Here is a 16832-nt window from a genome sequence, read left to right on the forward strand (position 1 = left end):
CTCCGGGGAGAGCCGTCTCCCGTGAATCGTACAGACAAGTAACTTCCCCCCCACAGACGGACACCACACAAGGATAAAGTTCAACGATACTTTATAGGCAATTCTTCATGTACGGTAGAATGGTACAAGGAGGTCTGGACTCAGGGGTCCCCTCTATTCTGGTCTCTGTTTGGGAAAAGGGTAGCGGGACAGTCTTGTTACCAAAAAGATGGAAATAGCTCTCAATCCTCGAGCTCGGTGGTGTAGATGAACGGGCCGCGGCGGAGCCAGCAGGTCCCGAGATGGATGAAGGAAGACGACGGTCCACGGCAGAGCCAGCAGGTCCCGATGAAGGTGGTGGTTACAAACGGTCCGCGGCCACGCCAGCAGGTCCCGACGACGATGAAGGATAGGGTGGTTCCCAAAGCCGCGGCAGCGCCAGCAGGCAAGACAAGGGTGCACAAGACAGAGCTACGGCAGCGCCAGTAGTCCGTCAAGGATGAGTTCTTCTTTGCGTCTCTCGACTCCAAGATACAACTGCCGTCCTGCTCTGGAGCTGCCCCAGTTATAGGGCTGGTGTGCTTTGATGTCCGGACCCTCGCACTTGGAGGTCGGGAGGTCCGGGATGTGGGAGTCCAGACACCCAGCAGGGGGGTGGAGCCAGCGCCCGGGGAGGCGATGGGCGAGCGGCACTTGGCGGGGGAGAGCCATCGACACCTCTTGCTCCCATTGACTGACCAAGTAGCCCGCTCACCTCCTGGGTGGATGTTGGTGCCGGAATGTCTGAGGCCTGGCCAGGCCCAGGGTTGAGGTCGATCGGGGGGCCAGGCGGCCTCGTGGTGGAGTGTCCAAGATGGCGCCCAGGATGGGCGCGCAGGCCGGTAGTGTGTCGGCCTACGCGGTCAACAGGTTCGAGTGTAGGGGTCCCTGCGGGGACGGTGGACGTGCAATGGTGGTGTGTGGTACTTGCGTGGCTGGGCTCGGGCCTGGTTGGGCCGGGGGAGAGCGGCCCTTCATGTGGCCTGTCCAACATGCGTCCCCCCCAGCTGAAGGCGGGGAGAGTTACCCATCCTCTTGGGGACTCTTCTCGTCGAGGCGGAAGAACCGGGACAGGCCATCTGCGTTGGCGTGATCGGGCCCAGGCCGGTGTTCAACTGTGAAGTCCATCCCTTGTAGGGAGATGGACCAGCGTAGTAACTTCGGGTTTTCCCCCCGCATCTGCATCAGCCACTGCAGGGGTCGGTGGTCGGTCTGTACCCGAAAGTGTGTGCCAAAGAGGTAGGGCCGGAGCTTCTTGAGGGCCCATACCACCGCGAAGGCCTCCCTCTCTATGGTGCTCCAGCGTTGTTCCCGTGGTAGGAGTCGCCGGCTGATGAAGGCCACCGGTTGATCACGGCCTTCGGTGTTCACTTGAGACAGGACTGCCCCAATGCCATGGTCGGAGGCATCCGTCTGGACGATGAACTCCCGGCTGTAGTCGGGGGCCTGGAGCACAGGGGCGGAGCACATGGCGGCTTTCAATTGTTCAAATGCAGCTTGACACTCTGGGGTCCAGTTGACTTTCTGGGGCTGATTTTTTGACGTGAGTTCTGTGAGGGGCCTCACGATAGTACCATAGTCTTTCACGAACCTTCGGTAATAGCCCGTGAGGCCCAGGAAGGCTCGTACCTCGGTCTGGGTGATGGGGGGCTGCCAGGACTGGATGGCGGCAATTTTTAGCTGCAGAGGGGCCACCAGGCCGCTTCCCACCTGGTGCCCGAGGTAGGTTACAGACCCTTGCCCAATTTGACACTTGCTGGCCTTGATCGTGAGGCCAGCTCGCTGAAGGGCTTGCAGCACTGCTCGGAGGTGGTGGAGGTGCTCGGACCAATGGTTGCTGTATACAGCGATGTCGTCTAGGTAGGCGGCGCTGAATCCTTCGAGCCCCGCCAGGACCTGATTGACGAGCCGTTGGAATGTTGCTGGGGCATTCTTCATGCCGAAGGGCATGACTGTGAAATGGTAATGGCCATCGGGAGTGGAAAAGGCAGAACGTTCTTGTGCCCGGGGTGTGAGGCCGATTTGCCAGTAGCCCGCCGTCAGGTCGAAGATACTGAGGTAGCGGGCAGCTCCCATGCGGTCGATTAGTTCATCTGCCCGGGGGATGGGATGTGCGTCTGTCCTGGTGACCGCATTCAAGCCCCGGTAGTCGATGCAGAACCGGAGTTCTGGTGTGGTGCCGGGGGCAGCTGCTTTGGGGACCAGTACTACAGGGCTGGCCCAGGGGCTGTCTGAGGGCTCGATGACCCAGAGCGTGAGCATTTTGGCTACTTCTTCCTGGATGCAGGCCCGTACCCGATCTGGCACGCGGTAGGCCCGGTGGCGGATAGGGGGGCTGTCCCCCGTGTCCACATCGTGCGTACACCAGGAAGTGACACCTGGGGTGAGGGAGAACAGGCTGGCGAATTGTGACAGGAGAACTCGGCACTCCTGGCGTTGCGCTCGGGTGAGGGCCTCTGAGAGTCGGACCCCATCTACGGAGCCGTCTTTCTCCCGAGTTCGTAGAAGGTCAGGGAGGGGCTCGGAGTCCTCTTCAGCCCCATTGTCTGTGGCCATCAGGAGGCTGAGTTCTGTCCGTACAAAGTGCGGTTTCAGTCTGTTAGCGTGGAGGACCCGGAGGGGGTTCCGGGAAGATTCCAAGTCGATGAGATAGGTAGCCGGACCCTTGCGCTCGACCACTTTGAAGGGCCCTGTCCACTTGTCTTGTAGGGCGCAGGGTTCGGTGGGGGACATCACCCATACCTGTTGCCCAGGTTCAAATTCGATGGAGGAGGCATTCCGGTCATACCACCTTTTCATGTCCTCTTGACTGGCCTCTAGGTGGGCTTTTGCTAGTTCTCGGAATCGCCGGGTCTGGTTGCGGAGGGTTAGGAGGTAGCGGAAAACATCTGGTGGGTTCTTTAGAGGGGGCATCTCCCAGCCTTCCTTGACTAGGCTGAGCGGCCCCCGCACGGGGTGTCCATATAGCAGTTCAAATGGGCTGAAGCCCAGGGACTTCTGGGGAACCTCTCGATAGGCGAAGAGGAGGCACGGCAGCAGCACATCCCACTGGCGACGGAGGGGCTCTTCCAACCCCCCGATCATCCCTTTGAGCGTGCGGTTGAACCGCTCAACGAGTCCGTTTCCTTGAGGGTGATAGGGGGTCGTGAACCGGTAGGTAACCCCGCACTGTTGCCAGAGAGACTTCATATATTTCGAAATAAAGTTCGTGCCTCTGTCACTGACGACCTCCCGGGGGAAGCCCACCCGGGAGAAGATCCCCATCAGAGCCCGGCCGACTACCGGGGCTGTCACAGTCCGCAGGGGAACAGCCTCCGGGTAGCGGGTGGCGTGGTCCACTAGCACCAGGATGAATCGATGGCCTTGTTTTGTGCGCGGGTCCAGGGGCCCTACGATATCGATTCCGACCCTCTCGAACGGGGTGGTGACCACGGGAAAAGGTTGCAGGGGGGCTTTCAGTTTGCGGCCGCTCTTTCCACTGGCTTGGCACGTGGGGCAAGATCGGCAATGCTGGTGTACATTGTCCCTCATTTTGGGCCAGAAGAAGTGGGTCACCAGGCGGCTATAGGTTTTGTCTTGACCCAGGTGTCCTGCCAGGGGGACATCGTGGGCCAGGTTTAGCAGAAAGTCTCTAAAACGGAGGGGTACCACTAGGACTCGGCTGGCCCCCAGCTCCGCGATTCTTTGCTCACTGTACAGCAGATCATTGTCCCAGTAGACCCAGTGAGTTCCGGAGGTATCCCCTGCGCTTTGGGCTAGCGCTTGCTGGCGGAGTCCCTCGAGGGAGGGACAGGTCTTTTGTTCTTGGCGAAATTGTTCTTGCGTGGGCCCCCCCTCTTGAGGCCACTGGTCGGGGTTAGCGAGGTCTGGAGGTTGAGCTGGTTCGGGGGGGACGTCACGGTCGGTGGTTTCGGCGGGGGCGACCGGAGGTGGTGGCGCCGGCCATTCGGGTTCCTCTGGGCGGGGGTTGGCACGGGCGGTCATGGACCGGGTGGTGACGCACGCCCAGTCCGGGACGCCCAACATCCCCAGGTGCTCTTTTCGTTCGACTGCTGCCCATGGAGAGCTTTCCAGGTCATTACCCAGGAGGCAGTCTACGGGGGCATCATCTCGGACCGTCACCTTCAACATGCCGGAGACCCCTCCCCATTCGAAGGGGACGCAGGCCATCCGACACAGACTTTCTGAGTTATCAGCTGAACGTACAGGGCAGAGAATGTTTGGTAAGTATTGTTCGGGGGTCACCAGGTGACAGCGGACGGCTGTTACACTGGCCCCAGTGTCACGAAGGGCTTCAGCCCGGCGTCCATTGATGCCCACCCATTGGCTGTACTTCTGGGTATTAGCGGGTAGGGGGACCCGCGGGACCATGTCTCTCCCCCCTAGGCAGGCGAGAGCCATGGCGGCTGGCTCCCATTCTTGGTGTTCCTGTTCATATTCTTCTTGTTCCTCTGAGATCTGTTCCTCCCCCAGAGCAGCAGCGGCTACTTGGCGGGGTCTTGGGCTCTGGTACTGGGGGCAGTTTGGGTCGTTTGCATAGTGTCCGACTCGTTGGCATCGATGGCAGGTACCATTGGCTCGATATCCCGGTCGCGCTGGGGTGCTGCCCCGGTTGGCCGGGGGGGTGGTGCTGGTAGTGGGGGTGACCGGAGCGTTGCTTTTTCCGCGTCCTTGGCCTCCTCCTCCTCGGGGACGGTGCTGACCATTGTTGTTCCGGTTCTGTTCGTAGGACCCATTTCGACCCACTCTGGTGATCTCCCACCGGTCAGCTTCGGCTGCGAGCTGCCGGGGATCCGTTAACTTGCTGTCGAGGAGGTGCTGGCGAAGTTCAATGAAGCAATTGTTCGACAGATGCTCCCATACCATAAGATTGAACAGTTGTTCGTAGGTTGTGACCTTGCTTCCTTTGATCCAGCCCTCGAAGGCTCGGCTAAAGTAATTGACATAGTCCACCCAAGTTGTACCCGGGATGCGGGTGCAGTCTCGGAACCTCTGACGGTACATCTCGGGTGTGAGGCCATAGCGGGTGAGGAGTGCAGCTTTCATATGGTCATAGGAGGTCATCTGGTGGTCCGGGAGTTGCAGCAGGGCGTCGCGGCCCTCATTGAGGAATCTCCCCCACAGACCGGCCCCCCAATCGCTTCTATCGATCCGGTGTGCAGTCATAGCGATTTCATAGGCCTTAAACCATTGCTGGATGTCGTCCTCTCGGAAGTATTCTCGAACGACATCCTTGGGGATGTGTACCTTCTTCTCTGTTGCCCCTGGAGTGTGGGGTTGCTCGGACACCCCTGCTTCTTTATTCTGTTTGCGTAGGTCGATTTCAGCTAGTTTCCGCTCATGTTCATATGCCAGTTTCTTTTCCTCGAGCTCCCTTTGTCTCTGTTTCTCCTCTCTTTCTTCTCGGAGACGCAGGTGCTCTAAGTTGATTTTCTGTTCGGCCAACTTCAGTTCAACGTCCATTTTGAGCCGGGCCATTTCCAGCTCGTGTAGTCGGGTTCTTTCTCGTTCCTGGATCTCGTCTGGCGAGAGACCCGTTCTTCGCTCTTCAGGGGCCATGGGGGTTTGTGCTGCGATGTTTTGATCGGGGGTTCCGGCAGCCCCGGTTTCTGCCCAAGATTCTAGGGCCTGCTTAAAGTCATCTTTGGTATTTAGTCCGGTGGTAGCGATACCTAATTCGATAAAGAACTGTTTAAGTTCACGATGGCTGTACTCATCCAATTTCTCCATCTGGAATTTCTCCGTTGATCCGCTGTCTTTAGTTGACATCGTGATTCGCCGTGGGGTGAGCTACTCTCTGTACGGTTTATGCGGTGATTCGGATCGCGCCGCTGGCCACCAATGTTAGACGGACCGGGAGGGTCGGCCGAGGATAAGGGGAGAGGTCTCCGGGGAGAGCCGTCTCCCGTGAATCGTACAGACAAGTAACTTCCCCCCCACAGACGGACACCACACAAGGATAAAGTTCAACGATACTTTATAGGCAATTCTTCAAGTACGGTAGAATGGTACAAGGAGGTCTGGACTCAGGGGTCCCCTCTATTCTGGTCTCTGTTTGGGAAAAGGGTAGCGGGACAGTCTTGTTACCAAAAAGATGGAAATAGCTCTCAATCCTCGAGCTCGGTGGTGTAGATGAACGGGCCGCGGCGGAGCCAGCAGGTCCCGAGATGGATGAAGGAAGACGACGGTCCGCGGCAGAGCCAGCAGGTCCCGATGAAGGTGGTGGTTACAAACGGTCCGCGGCCACGCCAGCAGGTCCCGACGACGATGAAGGATAGGGTGGTTCCCAAAGCCGCGGCAGCGCCAGCAGGCAAGACAAGGGTGCACAAGACAGAGCTACGGCAGCGCCAGTAGTCCGTCAAGGATGAGTTCTTCTTTGCGTCTCTCGACTCCAAGATACAACTGCCGTCCTGCTCTGGAGCTGCCCCAGTTATAGGGCTGGTGTGCTTTGATGTCCGGACCCTCGCACTTGGAGGTCGGGAGGTCCGGGATGTGGGAGTCCAGACACCCAGCAGGGGGGTGGAGCCAGCGCCCGGGGAGGCGATGGGCGAGCGGCACTTGGCGGGGGAGAGCCATCGACACCTCTTGCTCCCATTGACTGACCAAGTAGCCCGCTCACCTCCTGGGTGGATGTTGGTGCCGGAATGTCTGAGGCCTGGCCAGGCCCAGGGTTGAGGTCGATCGGGGGGCCAGGCGGCCTCGTGGTGGAGTGTCCAAGATGGCGCCCAGGATGGGCGCGCAGGCCGGTAGTGGGTCGGCCTACGCGGTCAACAGGTTCGAGTGTAGGGGTCCCTGCGGGGACGGTGGACGTGCAATGGTGGTGTGTGGTACTTGCGTGGCTGGGCTCGGGCCTGGTTGGGCCGGGGGAGAGCGGCCCTTCATGTGGCCTGTCCAACACCCAGTCAACTGATCTGGGTTTAATCCATCACCAAGATTTTATCCAGCCTGTCGCCTTCCTAGACTTTAAACTCTGGATTGTGGCACAGGTGTCTTTTATTGTACATACTGTAAGGAGGGCTTGGCTGTTGCTACTACTATTCCAAAACCTTAAGATCAACATAATGGCAACATCTGGAACAAGAGGTATTCTAGTTCCTAAATCAGAGTATAGTCCCTCAAAATGCTTTTCCCACATTTCCAAAGGGATTTCTAAATCAATCTCATTATATGCATGCAGACTACCATGAGCTACAATATGCCAGAAAAAAAAGACTATCCTTTCTGAATATAGTGTCGGTCATGTCTCGTAAGGCAGGCAGATAATTCTACAGTTTAGGACCTAGGTAGGCAAAGAAGCGGCCCTTCATACAGGTAAGAAGGAACCTAGGTATGGAAAACAAGCATGGCTCGAAGATCTCACGGGACGAGTAGGAGAATAAGGACATACCAGTTCCTGAATGTATTGCGGCACTAAGCCAAGTTTGGCCTTGAACATAAAGCACATTGCCTTAAACTCAATGCGTTTAGAGACCTTAAGGTACAGTTCCTGAAGCAGAAGAGAGACTGAAGTACTCCGGGGTAAGCGAAAAAGCCGCAGAGCAGCAGCATATAGAACAATCTGCAAACTGTGCATCAAGGTCTTATCCGCACCAAGGTACAGCCCATTAGCATAATCCAATCTGGATATGGCCAGCACCTGAATACCAGCCCTTTGAGCCGCTAAGAGAATTATCCAAAGAATCTTTTTCAGCCATTTAAGGAATGAGAAGCAGGCGGCGGTGACCATAGTCACCTGTGGTTTCCATAAAAGTTTATCATGGATAATGAAGCCCAGGTTTTTAACCCGTAGTGGACGGGTGGGCAGAGGCCCCAAGGAATCCGGCCAGTGTCTAGGGCCCCAAAGAATAGGGTTGTTCCCAGGACCAAGACTTTGGTTTTATCACACTTGAGCCCAAGTGTGTTCTTATTCATCCATAAGGAAATGTTCCTCAGACCCAGGTTCAGCAAATATGAGTCTTGATGCTGAGCCGATGATGAAGAGAAGATAACCTGTGTGTAATTGGCATATGAGAAAAGGGTAAGCCCACATTTCTCTATTAAGTCTGCTAATGGTCGAACATAGATTTTGAAACACAAGGGGCTCAAAATAGAACCCTGTGGAACACCAGAGATCAGGGCTAGAGGCTTGAATCATGAAAATAGCTGAAGAGACCTGAAAGGTGCAGTCCCTCAGGAAGCCACCTCAACGCCAAGGCTTCGAGGCCCAAGGACTCAAGTCGGCCAGTCAGGATAGCATGAGACACTGTGCCAAAACCTGCACTCAAATCAAGCAGAATGACCACGGCAGTGCCTCCCGAGTCCAGATGCTGTCTGAGACATTCTGCTACACCAAGAAGAGTGGACTCCGTGTTGTGCACCGCCCTGAAGTCAGACTGCGAAGGATGAAAAAACGAATGGGTCTCAATGAATGTAGAGAGTTGGGCATTGACTTGTTTTTCCAAGAAGAAAGGAGATTGAGGGTAAGTTCGACCTGCAACAGGGATCCACATTGGCTTTTTTTTTTAGAAGGGGAAGAACCAGAGCATGGTTCCACCTCTGAGGTACGATCCCATCCTCAGTGAAGTATTAAGGCGCTCTAAAATCACAGGTAAGACCCCCTTGGCCAATATTATCAGAGATTATGGTTTCGATGTCCTGTCGTATGCCGATGACACGCAGATTCTTGTCACGCTAGATTCTGACCATAATGAAACCAAACAACGTTTCAAAAACTGCCTGGTACAAGTTGAAGAGTGGATGACCATCAATCACCTTCAACTAAATGGCAGTAAGTCAGAGATTATGCTCTTCGGCAAAGCGGCGGAACATTGGGCAGATGACTGGTGGCCAACTAAGTTGGGCACATGCCCAGTGCCAAAGGATCACACCCGTAATTTGGGCTTCTTGTTAGATAACAAACTGTTCATGAATAGCCATATAAACAGCATAGTTGGCACCTGTTTTGGACTAATGCGGAGCCTGAGAAAAATCTTTAAGTGGATTCCCATTCAGGCCCGCAAACCCTTGGTCCAAGGCCTTATAATAAGCAGAATGGATTACAGGAATGCTCTTCTGCTCTCAATAAATGAATACTATCTGAAGAAGCTCCAGGTTCTCCAGAACACAGCAGCCCGGCTGGTTCTTAACCTCCCGAGAAAAACATCTTCCACTGCCTGCTTAAAGAGCCTACACTGGTTGCCAGTAAAAAAGCGTATCCTTTTCAAAACAATATGTCTGGTACATAGACAATTGTATGGAAAGGGTCCTAAATACTGGTCCAATAAACTCAGATGGTATCAGCCATCAAGAAATCTCAGGTCCAAGAATGAATTTCTATTAATACCTCTGAGAGTACGTACCTCCAGAAATGGTGGCCGAGCATTCTCGTACCTGGCCCCAGCCGCATGGAACAAAATTCCGCTCCATCTTCGTAACTCCCCTGACCATGGTCGTTTTCGCAAAGGATTAAAGACCTGGTTATTTGTAAATTAATACTGTTTCTGATGTCAGAGTCTGCCGCAGGCACCATGAGACTTCCTGGAAGTGATTTGTGCGCCATATAAATATCCATGACTTGACTAAGACAGAAACATCCAATAGTCTGAGCTTAGCAGGGGGACGAGGATCCAACAGCAACTTCAATAAGGTGCAATAGCTTGGATGGCGCTAATGACCTCAACTACCTCAATGGGCTCTTCCAGTCCCTCCTCCTCTTGAGATGGGATATGTTGCACAGGGATGTCTTGGATGTATCATTCATCTGATGGCTCCTGTTTCTAGAGCAAGGCATAAACCGCTCTGAAAGTATCAATTATACCCTCATCTATCGTCGTCAGTTGGTCTGTATCATCTTTAATTCATTGTATTCTGGTAGATGTGCCTTCAGCTGTGTGGCCAAGAACTTGTTCACACACAAAGAGCGAATGGACCGGGAAAAGAAAGAAAAAAAACAAAGACAAGTCTCCTTTTCTAGGAAGAGTTTGCCTCCTAGCACCTCTTGAGTAGCCAAAGATGTTGGAGTAGATGCCTCACTCGCTTTGTCGTGACACGCTTCTTCATTGGTGCCTAGCCACACCCTGCTAGGGTGATAGCACCAGGATGAACTCAACCACAAAGAAATGGGAGTTCTGAGATAACATTTGGCTGAAAAAGCAGGGACCCAGAAGGAAAGAAGGTTTAAAAATACCTGCAGTTATACCCAAAGGAGTTTCTTAATTTCTAGCGTATCTGAGGTATGAATAAACAGTTTCTTTCAAGTTTTTATCAAACTTAATTGTTCAATTAACCATAGTATGTGAATGCCAACATGCTTCTGCCCTTACTAAGAGCAGGTCTGGGGCCTTCGTCAGGGCTGTTAATGTATCACTGCTTTGCTATGCATGCATACCCTGCACATACGCGAGGCCTAAGGCTCTCACCTGTGTTCATCATCTGTTCTTCGGGATTACTCTTAATCAGAATTTTTTTTAGGCTCATGCGAGTATGGAGCGTGGGGTCATTCTATAGTCCAATTTCATCAAGGATCAAGCACCACGGATACACCTATGTTTGTTGGGCCTGTGATCCTGGTAATGATGTTACATTTGCGCAATCACTGTAATGTCTGTGATCTACGCCCATCGCTTCCAGTTGCATTTCCTAATGCTTGTTTGCCCCCATCGCTGCCAGGTGCATTTGCCAAATGGTAGTTTGCCATGGGACGGACCAATGCTTGTTTGATGTTTGCCAATGCTTGTTGTTGCTCCATTGGGATTTGCTCCACGGCTGCGGACATGAGTGTGGTATTGAGCTGGAGTATTTAAGCCACGCCCCTTCCAGGAAACACTGCTTGCTGTGTCTTCCTTTGGCAACACTCGCATGCTTGAAGCTCTCCTGATCCTGAGGTTCCGGCTTCACATTCGAGTGCAGACCCCAAGTCATGCTTCCACCTTCACGATTCATCATTCCACGCCGCATTTGGGGATGAGAATACACCACAGTCGGGGGCAAACACACCGCAGAAAAGGAAAACAACTGAAAGGCGGTAAAGCACTGCATGTGAGCACCCACGTTCACAGTCATATAGGAAGGGCACATGAAGGAATATTGAGAGGCATTATAGGTCACTGTTTTATTAATCTGTTACCAACAGATGTATTTGCAGAAAATCCATTAAAAAAAATTCCAAGTCTCAGTCTAGGGAGTGACAGAGCAACCAAAACGGAAAGGGGGATTACGTCAGGTGTACCCAATATTTATATTTGTAAGCTTAGTTTCCAACGTGTTTCTTGACCCATTTGTATAGCTGCCACTTAGAACTTCCACTTAAAGAACGTGTCCAGTTCCACAGAGGAGTACAAGGTCCTGAAAACAAGTGCCTGTAAAGTACCATTCAATGATCCACTTGGATCCAACATCTCTCTCATCCAATCCCCTTTCCCTTGGCGCGTCCCGGTGCTCGCCACGTACACTTTGTGGATAGTGCTTTCACCTTCAGGAGGATTGGGAACTACCAACCTGGGTTGTCATTGTGGCTTTGTGGAACAAACAGGTTAGTGCTTGACAGTGTTTCATCGTCTTCCAGATAGCCGCCAAGCTTGCCTGGTTTGTTAGTTGGATTTATCAAAAAAGGGGTAACCCTGTGTCCCTCAGAACCTGGGTATATGCGATTAACAAACAAAGTGGTTCTGTTGGGTAGGAATAACAATTCCTTTGGTGGAAGCTGAAGACAGCTCCAAAACATACAACAAGCAAACACTCTCTGATAGGTAAAGTTTTTATATGTATTAAAAACAGAAAAAAGAGACAATATACTGGAATTACTTCATTCCACTACATTACTAGTAAATACGTTAAATTCGTGAATAGTGACAATAGTGATTAAGGTGACAAGTGCAATGTATATAGTGACACTTATATACACACCAATTATTTACAATAAAACCACAAAGGGAAAGGACCGGGGGGAAGGAAAAACGAGGTATTTTCTGTCGTTTATGAGGCCAGTCTTTTACAAGTAAATATTCCAAGGAAAACCAAATGGTTAATGTCCAAGTTCCTGGAGTTTAGCTTGGCCAAGATAATAGCGTCGACGTTTCGACCCTGGTAGCGCCCCAAGTGCTACAGCATATTTCTGTCCCCCCAAAGAAAAGGCTATTGCTAATAGTCTGCCACTTTTGCTGGAATGGGATGCTGTGATATGCCCGTGAAATGTTTTCCTGCAAAAAAACGCTACCCTTGCTATTTTAGAGCAGTGTGAAGTGCTTGGAATTCAATCTAGGTTGATCTTTCGCCAGGAGATGCGTCTCCGTCCCAGTCTTATCTATAAAATATTGCATTGCAAGTCTCTTTTGAGGCAAATTTAGTTTCCAGACCTTGAGAGTAGGGCTCTTCAGCATAGCTTTAAAGTTCCTTTGCTAGTAAGCATGTGTTTGGTGTTCATGTATGCTCTCCCCTCCTCTAACATAGCATCAAACAAAACCCTGTAGTAATAACTGGGGTTAGCCATGTTCATTTGAGGCAAAGTTTAAAACAGGGATCTCCAACCTTTTCTGTTGTGAGAGCTACTTCAGATCAGTGAAAAGCCCTGTGTGGACTTGCATGAGATAATGCACACTGCTGTGATCTGTAACTCTGCTTTTTGTGCTCTTGGTGGGCACAAACACTTGTTGTGTTGTGTGTTGCACCCACCCGCCAGCTACGATCGGCCAGCCTCGTCCTCGCCGCCGTACCACGCATTCGCAGAGCCACCACTGGAGGAAGATCCTTCTCCTACCTGGCGGCCAAGACATGGAACTCCCTCCCCATCCACTTACGGCTGACCCAGGACCACCTCTCCTTCAGGAAACAACTCAAGACCTGGCTTTTCGAGCAGTAACGGACCCCTCCCCCCAGCGCCTTGAGACCCTTCGGGGTGAGTAGCGCGCTATACAAATTGCTGATTGATTGTCCCTGTGTGAGTTTGCTGTGATTTCTGCTGTTTGTAGTCGGCATGCAGTATGTATGTATCTGCTTTAGGTGAGCACGCATGCACTGTGTATTTCTTCTATGAGCCAGTACTGACTGTGCGAAGGTTAACCATTACTGTCACATTGCACCTGGAGTGCACATCACTTACTTGGGGAAGCATTGACACAGTGTCTCTCAGACTCCTGGCTGTTCTTGGTGTACAGCATCTGCATTTCTTTAGCTTTCAACGAAAACACTGAGCTGGCAATAAGAGGCCCTGGTGATGAAAGGAAACATGAATGAATAATTCTACTTTAGGTGCTCATGTGATATTGAGAATAATCTTCTTTATCGGGTGGCATAGGTTCAGTATCAAAAAAGGAACTGGCTTCAATGACGGCAACCTCAAAGGTGTGACGTGAGATATTCCCATATATTTCATTTCGGGCCTAAAGGCTGGAAATGACTCTGCAGCCAACCTCATACCAGGCTCAGATATATGTGACTTCTTAAAGTCAAAAGGCCAAACCGGTTGTTTTCCCACCCATTTACAGTTGAGGGAACCCCTGATTGGCTTAGCCATGAAGTGCAAAAGAGAAAACCGAGGGCTCATTTGGAAATTAGGGGTTTGTTTGGTTTCTTAGAAGCAACCCCGTGTTTTGGGAGTTTGTGTCCGAGAAAGAAGAAAATGAAGCTGAGCTGCCCACCTGGTGCCTCACCCAGCATTCAATTCTTTTAAAGGGCTTCTGCTTCGCCAGAGCAGCCACTTCCAGCAACATGATCAACTTAGACACAGTGAGCTTCTTTAAGTGTGCTGTGCAGCTCTCAGTTTGATGGGAGGAGGGAGGGGACTTTGTTGTTGCTGGTAGGCCATGGTTAAAGTTAAAATAGCACCCTTTCCCTTGCCTCACTAATATCACCTACATACACCCACCAAACGCACAAACTAAGGACAGTAAATAGGCAGACAGCTCAGCTTAACTGGCTAAAAAGGCATACTGGCAGGAACCTTTCACCTCCTCTAAATCCCCACACAAGCCTGTCCTTCGCTCACTCTCCTCACTCAAGGAGTTAAAGATTCATTGAGAACCTTTCACTGCCTCTAATGTCCCACCCAAACCTGCCCTTCACTCACTCAAGGAGTTAAAGACACCGTGTGAACCTTTCACCTCCTCTAAACCCCCACCCTAGCCTGTCCTTCACTCACTCTCCTATGCAATATGAATAGTCCTGAATTTTCTAATGTAAACATACAGCCCATAAAGGTGCATTAAGAAATCCTCACGCCATCCAAATTAAGTGCTTAATGCACCTTCTCTAAAGAACAATATATGATTGTAGAAGCAAACCCGTTTTCACAGTTTGTAGGAATACAAGACCTGGCAAACTGGTGGACCTAATGTACTAAAGTTATACATTTATGTTCAATGATATAACTAACTCTTGTCATAGTGCTCTTTTTTAACAGAACTGAATGTCAGATCCCTATTTTGACATATTAATTTTGGATTATTGCTCATCTCTTTTAAAGTACCAAAGTAAAAGTCACCGCTGAGTCCATCTTTCTAAATCTGGAGGGTTTTGTCAGGCACCACACACCCCAGAGAAGAGCATAACGACCATAACAGTGGGGGATTTGTTTTCTCGATTCAGAGTGTTTTAGGTCAGAATGTTAGTAGCAGTGCTCTTTGTGACCACTATTTAAGCACACTAGAACCCTTTCCAACAGTTTTCCACTTGCAAAATTCTTCTAACTTTTATGTGGAGCAATTTGTGCTGAGAAACCATTACAATTTCCCCCCCAAAAAAGTATCTTTTCTGTCTGCCCTTCAGACACTCCCAATCCATCTGAACGTATCCCTATTACTTCAGCTTAGAAAATAAATACTTTCGATTTTTGCAATTATCTTCAAACAAAGCAAACGAATCCTCAAATTTCCACCATAGAGGCAGCATTTTACCAATGGTACAATCTCACAATAATGATTACCCAATGAGATCAGGGCTTGGTTAATTTCTTTCATCAGGTTCCCACACAATTTCTTCTGCCATTCCTGTAATTGTGTCCACTCCTCTTCAGAAAAACAGGAAGATGCATCTTGGAAGGAGACCTGTGTCTTAAACAGAAAATATTGCATGGCTTACTTGTCAAATGCATTCAGTGATGTACAGAACATGTCAGTGAGAACATGCATTCATTTGGAAAATGCCTGAATGTCAACATTACCATTCTGCCCAAAAGCGCCCCCTTCTCTTTCCCTAAAACAGCCACAAGAAAAGATTGAGTACTCAGAAGTCTAATCCGTAAAGCAAAAATGGGCCAAGAGTTCATTATTGCGGGAGGAACAGGTTTTTTAGGATAGGTCGGATGCAGGCCATTTTCCAGCCCAAAGGGAAAATCCCTGATCTGATTACTAGATATAAAAGAGGGGTCAACGATGTGCAGACCTCCTCCAATGCTAGATGTAAAATGTGTGGGGGACTAGGGTCAAGTGGGGACCCGGACTTAGTTTCCGACAATAAGTCAACCACTTGCTCTTCGCTTAGGGCGGAGAATTGAGTTAGGCTACACTGGAGGGTCTGCTCATCCTGTACCTCTTGATCATAGGTCTTCAAACTGTGGGGCACGCCCCCCCTGGGGGAGGTGGGGGGCCGCAGCATTCCCTCAAGAGGGGGGCGCGCACTCCACCCTATAACTTCACCTTTAATTATTGCTTCCAGGCGCCAACGCCTATTAGGCTGGAAGGGCTTCAGCCCCTTCTTCGTGCATCTCAGCCCGGGCTGCTGCTGCTGGGGGCGCGGCTGGGGTGTCTGGAGTCTAATCTCCGGCACGCCCGAGTTTTTCACAGGTCTTTCACAAGACCATGTGCATATTTACATAGTATTGTAAACTGGTTACAGTGGTACTTTGTTTTCTGGTTTCAGTACCCCCTGGGCCCCCATTCTGTTATTCCTTACGTTTGACAGCAAGGCAGACTTCGGATGCAGAGCCATTGTGCGCATCAGTTTTTACAAGGAAATGGCAAATGCGAGTCTTGGAAATCCACTGCTCTCCTTATTTAAAACGGACATCGGATCAGGTAAATTTATTCACAGGGGCAGCGATGGCGTCAGGCGTCTATGTGGGTGCCTACTGCTGGGGTTTTTGTTTTTAAAATAAACCTAAAGTTAGTGGAGCCTGGGGCTTTCTTGCTATTTATTATTACTCCTGCCTCAACAGCCTAGCTGACTATCACCTTTGGGTGCCTCTCCTACCCTAAAACCTCGATCATAGGGTAGGATAGAAACTAGATACAAGGGTCCCAAGTACACTGTGCGCCATATGTCTCAGGAACAGATCAATGCATGTGCGCATATTTAGGAGCCCCTTATGGGCTACTCGGGGTGTGAAGACAAGCGCTTCAACGCCTCGGTAGTAAGCGCTATATAAATGCAATTACAACACTACAATTTAAATAATTCTAAAGCTACTAGAGTCATTACAGCTGTCAAAAACGCTTGGTGCACCGAGTCGCCAACTGTGGTGGACAAACACATCTTTGCTGCCCTTGTGCAGGAGTGCAAGGGGGGCAGAGCTCTGCACCATCAACCCCTGCATGACATCTGGGCTAGGTTGGGGGAACCACTGAAGGCAGCTGGAGATCCAGCATATTAGTTTCTCTATAGAGGTCAGCGTTAAATAAAAACACTGAAACTGACCATGCTTATTTTTTAGCTTCAGTGACTACCTGTGAGAAAGTGGCTCTATATATACTGGACAATAAGGCAGTACAGTGTGTATAGAGTCCACAAACCCCAAAGGTATTACAGAGGTTAATATCAGAACTGACCTTACTCTCCAAAGTGGTAGCTTGGTCGAGCAGTAAGGCAGTACCAGAGGACAGTGTAAAGCATTTGTTGTACACACT

At 50.9% G+C, this 16832-nt stretch overlaps 1 protein-coding gene across 3 annotated transcripts in view; it reads right to left on the bottom strand.

Annotated features, from left to right (window-relative positions):
- Positions 1–16832, bottom strand: part of LOC144772194 (uncharacterized) — a 233405-nt gene that overhangs the window by 166608 nt on the left and 49965 nt on the right. For 2 of the 3 annotated variants that reach the window (XM_078656322.1, XM_078656323.1), the window contains exons 2-3: positions 14915–15041; positions 13094–13201 (exon numbers count right to left, since the gene is read on the bottom strand). In XM_078656322.1, coding sequence (XP_078512448.1) covers positions 13094–13201; positions 14915–15041 — 235 coding nt within the window. The remainder of the gene's footprint in view (positions 1–13093; positions 13202–14914; positions 15042–16832) is intronic. The other variant, XM_078656324.1, reaches the window with a different exon arrangement.

This window comes from Lissotriton helveticus, chromosome 8, assembly GCF_964261635.1.
Source record: "Lissotriton helveticus chromosome 8, aLisHel1.1, whole genome shotgun sequence".
NCBI classification, from domain to species: domain Eukaryota; kingdom Metazoa; phylum Chordata; class Amphibia; order Caudata; family Salamandridae; genus Lissotriton; species Lissotriton helveticus.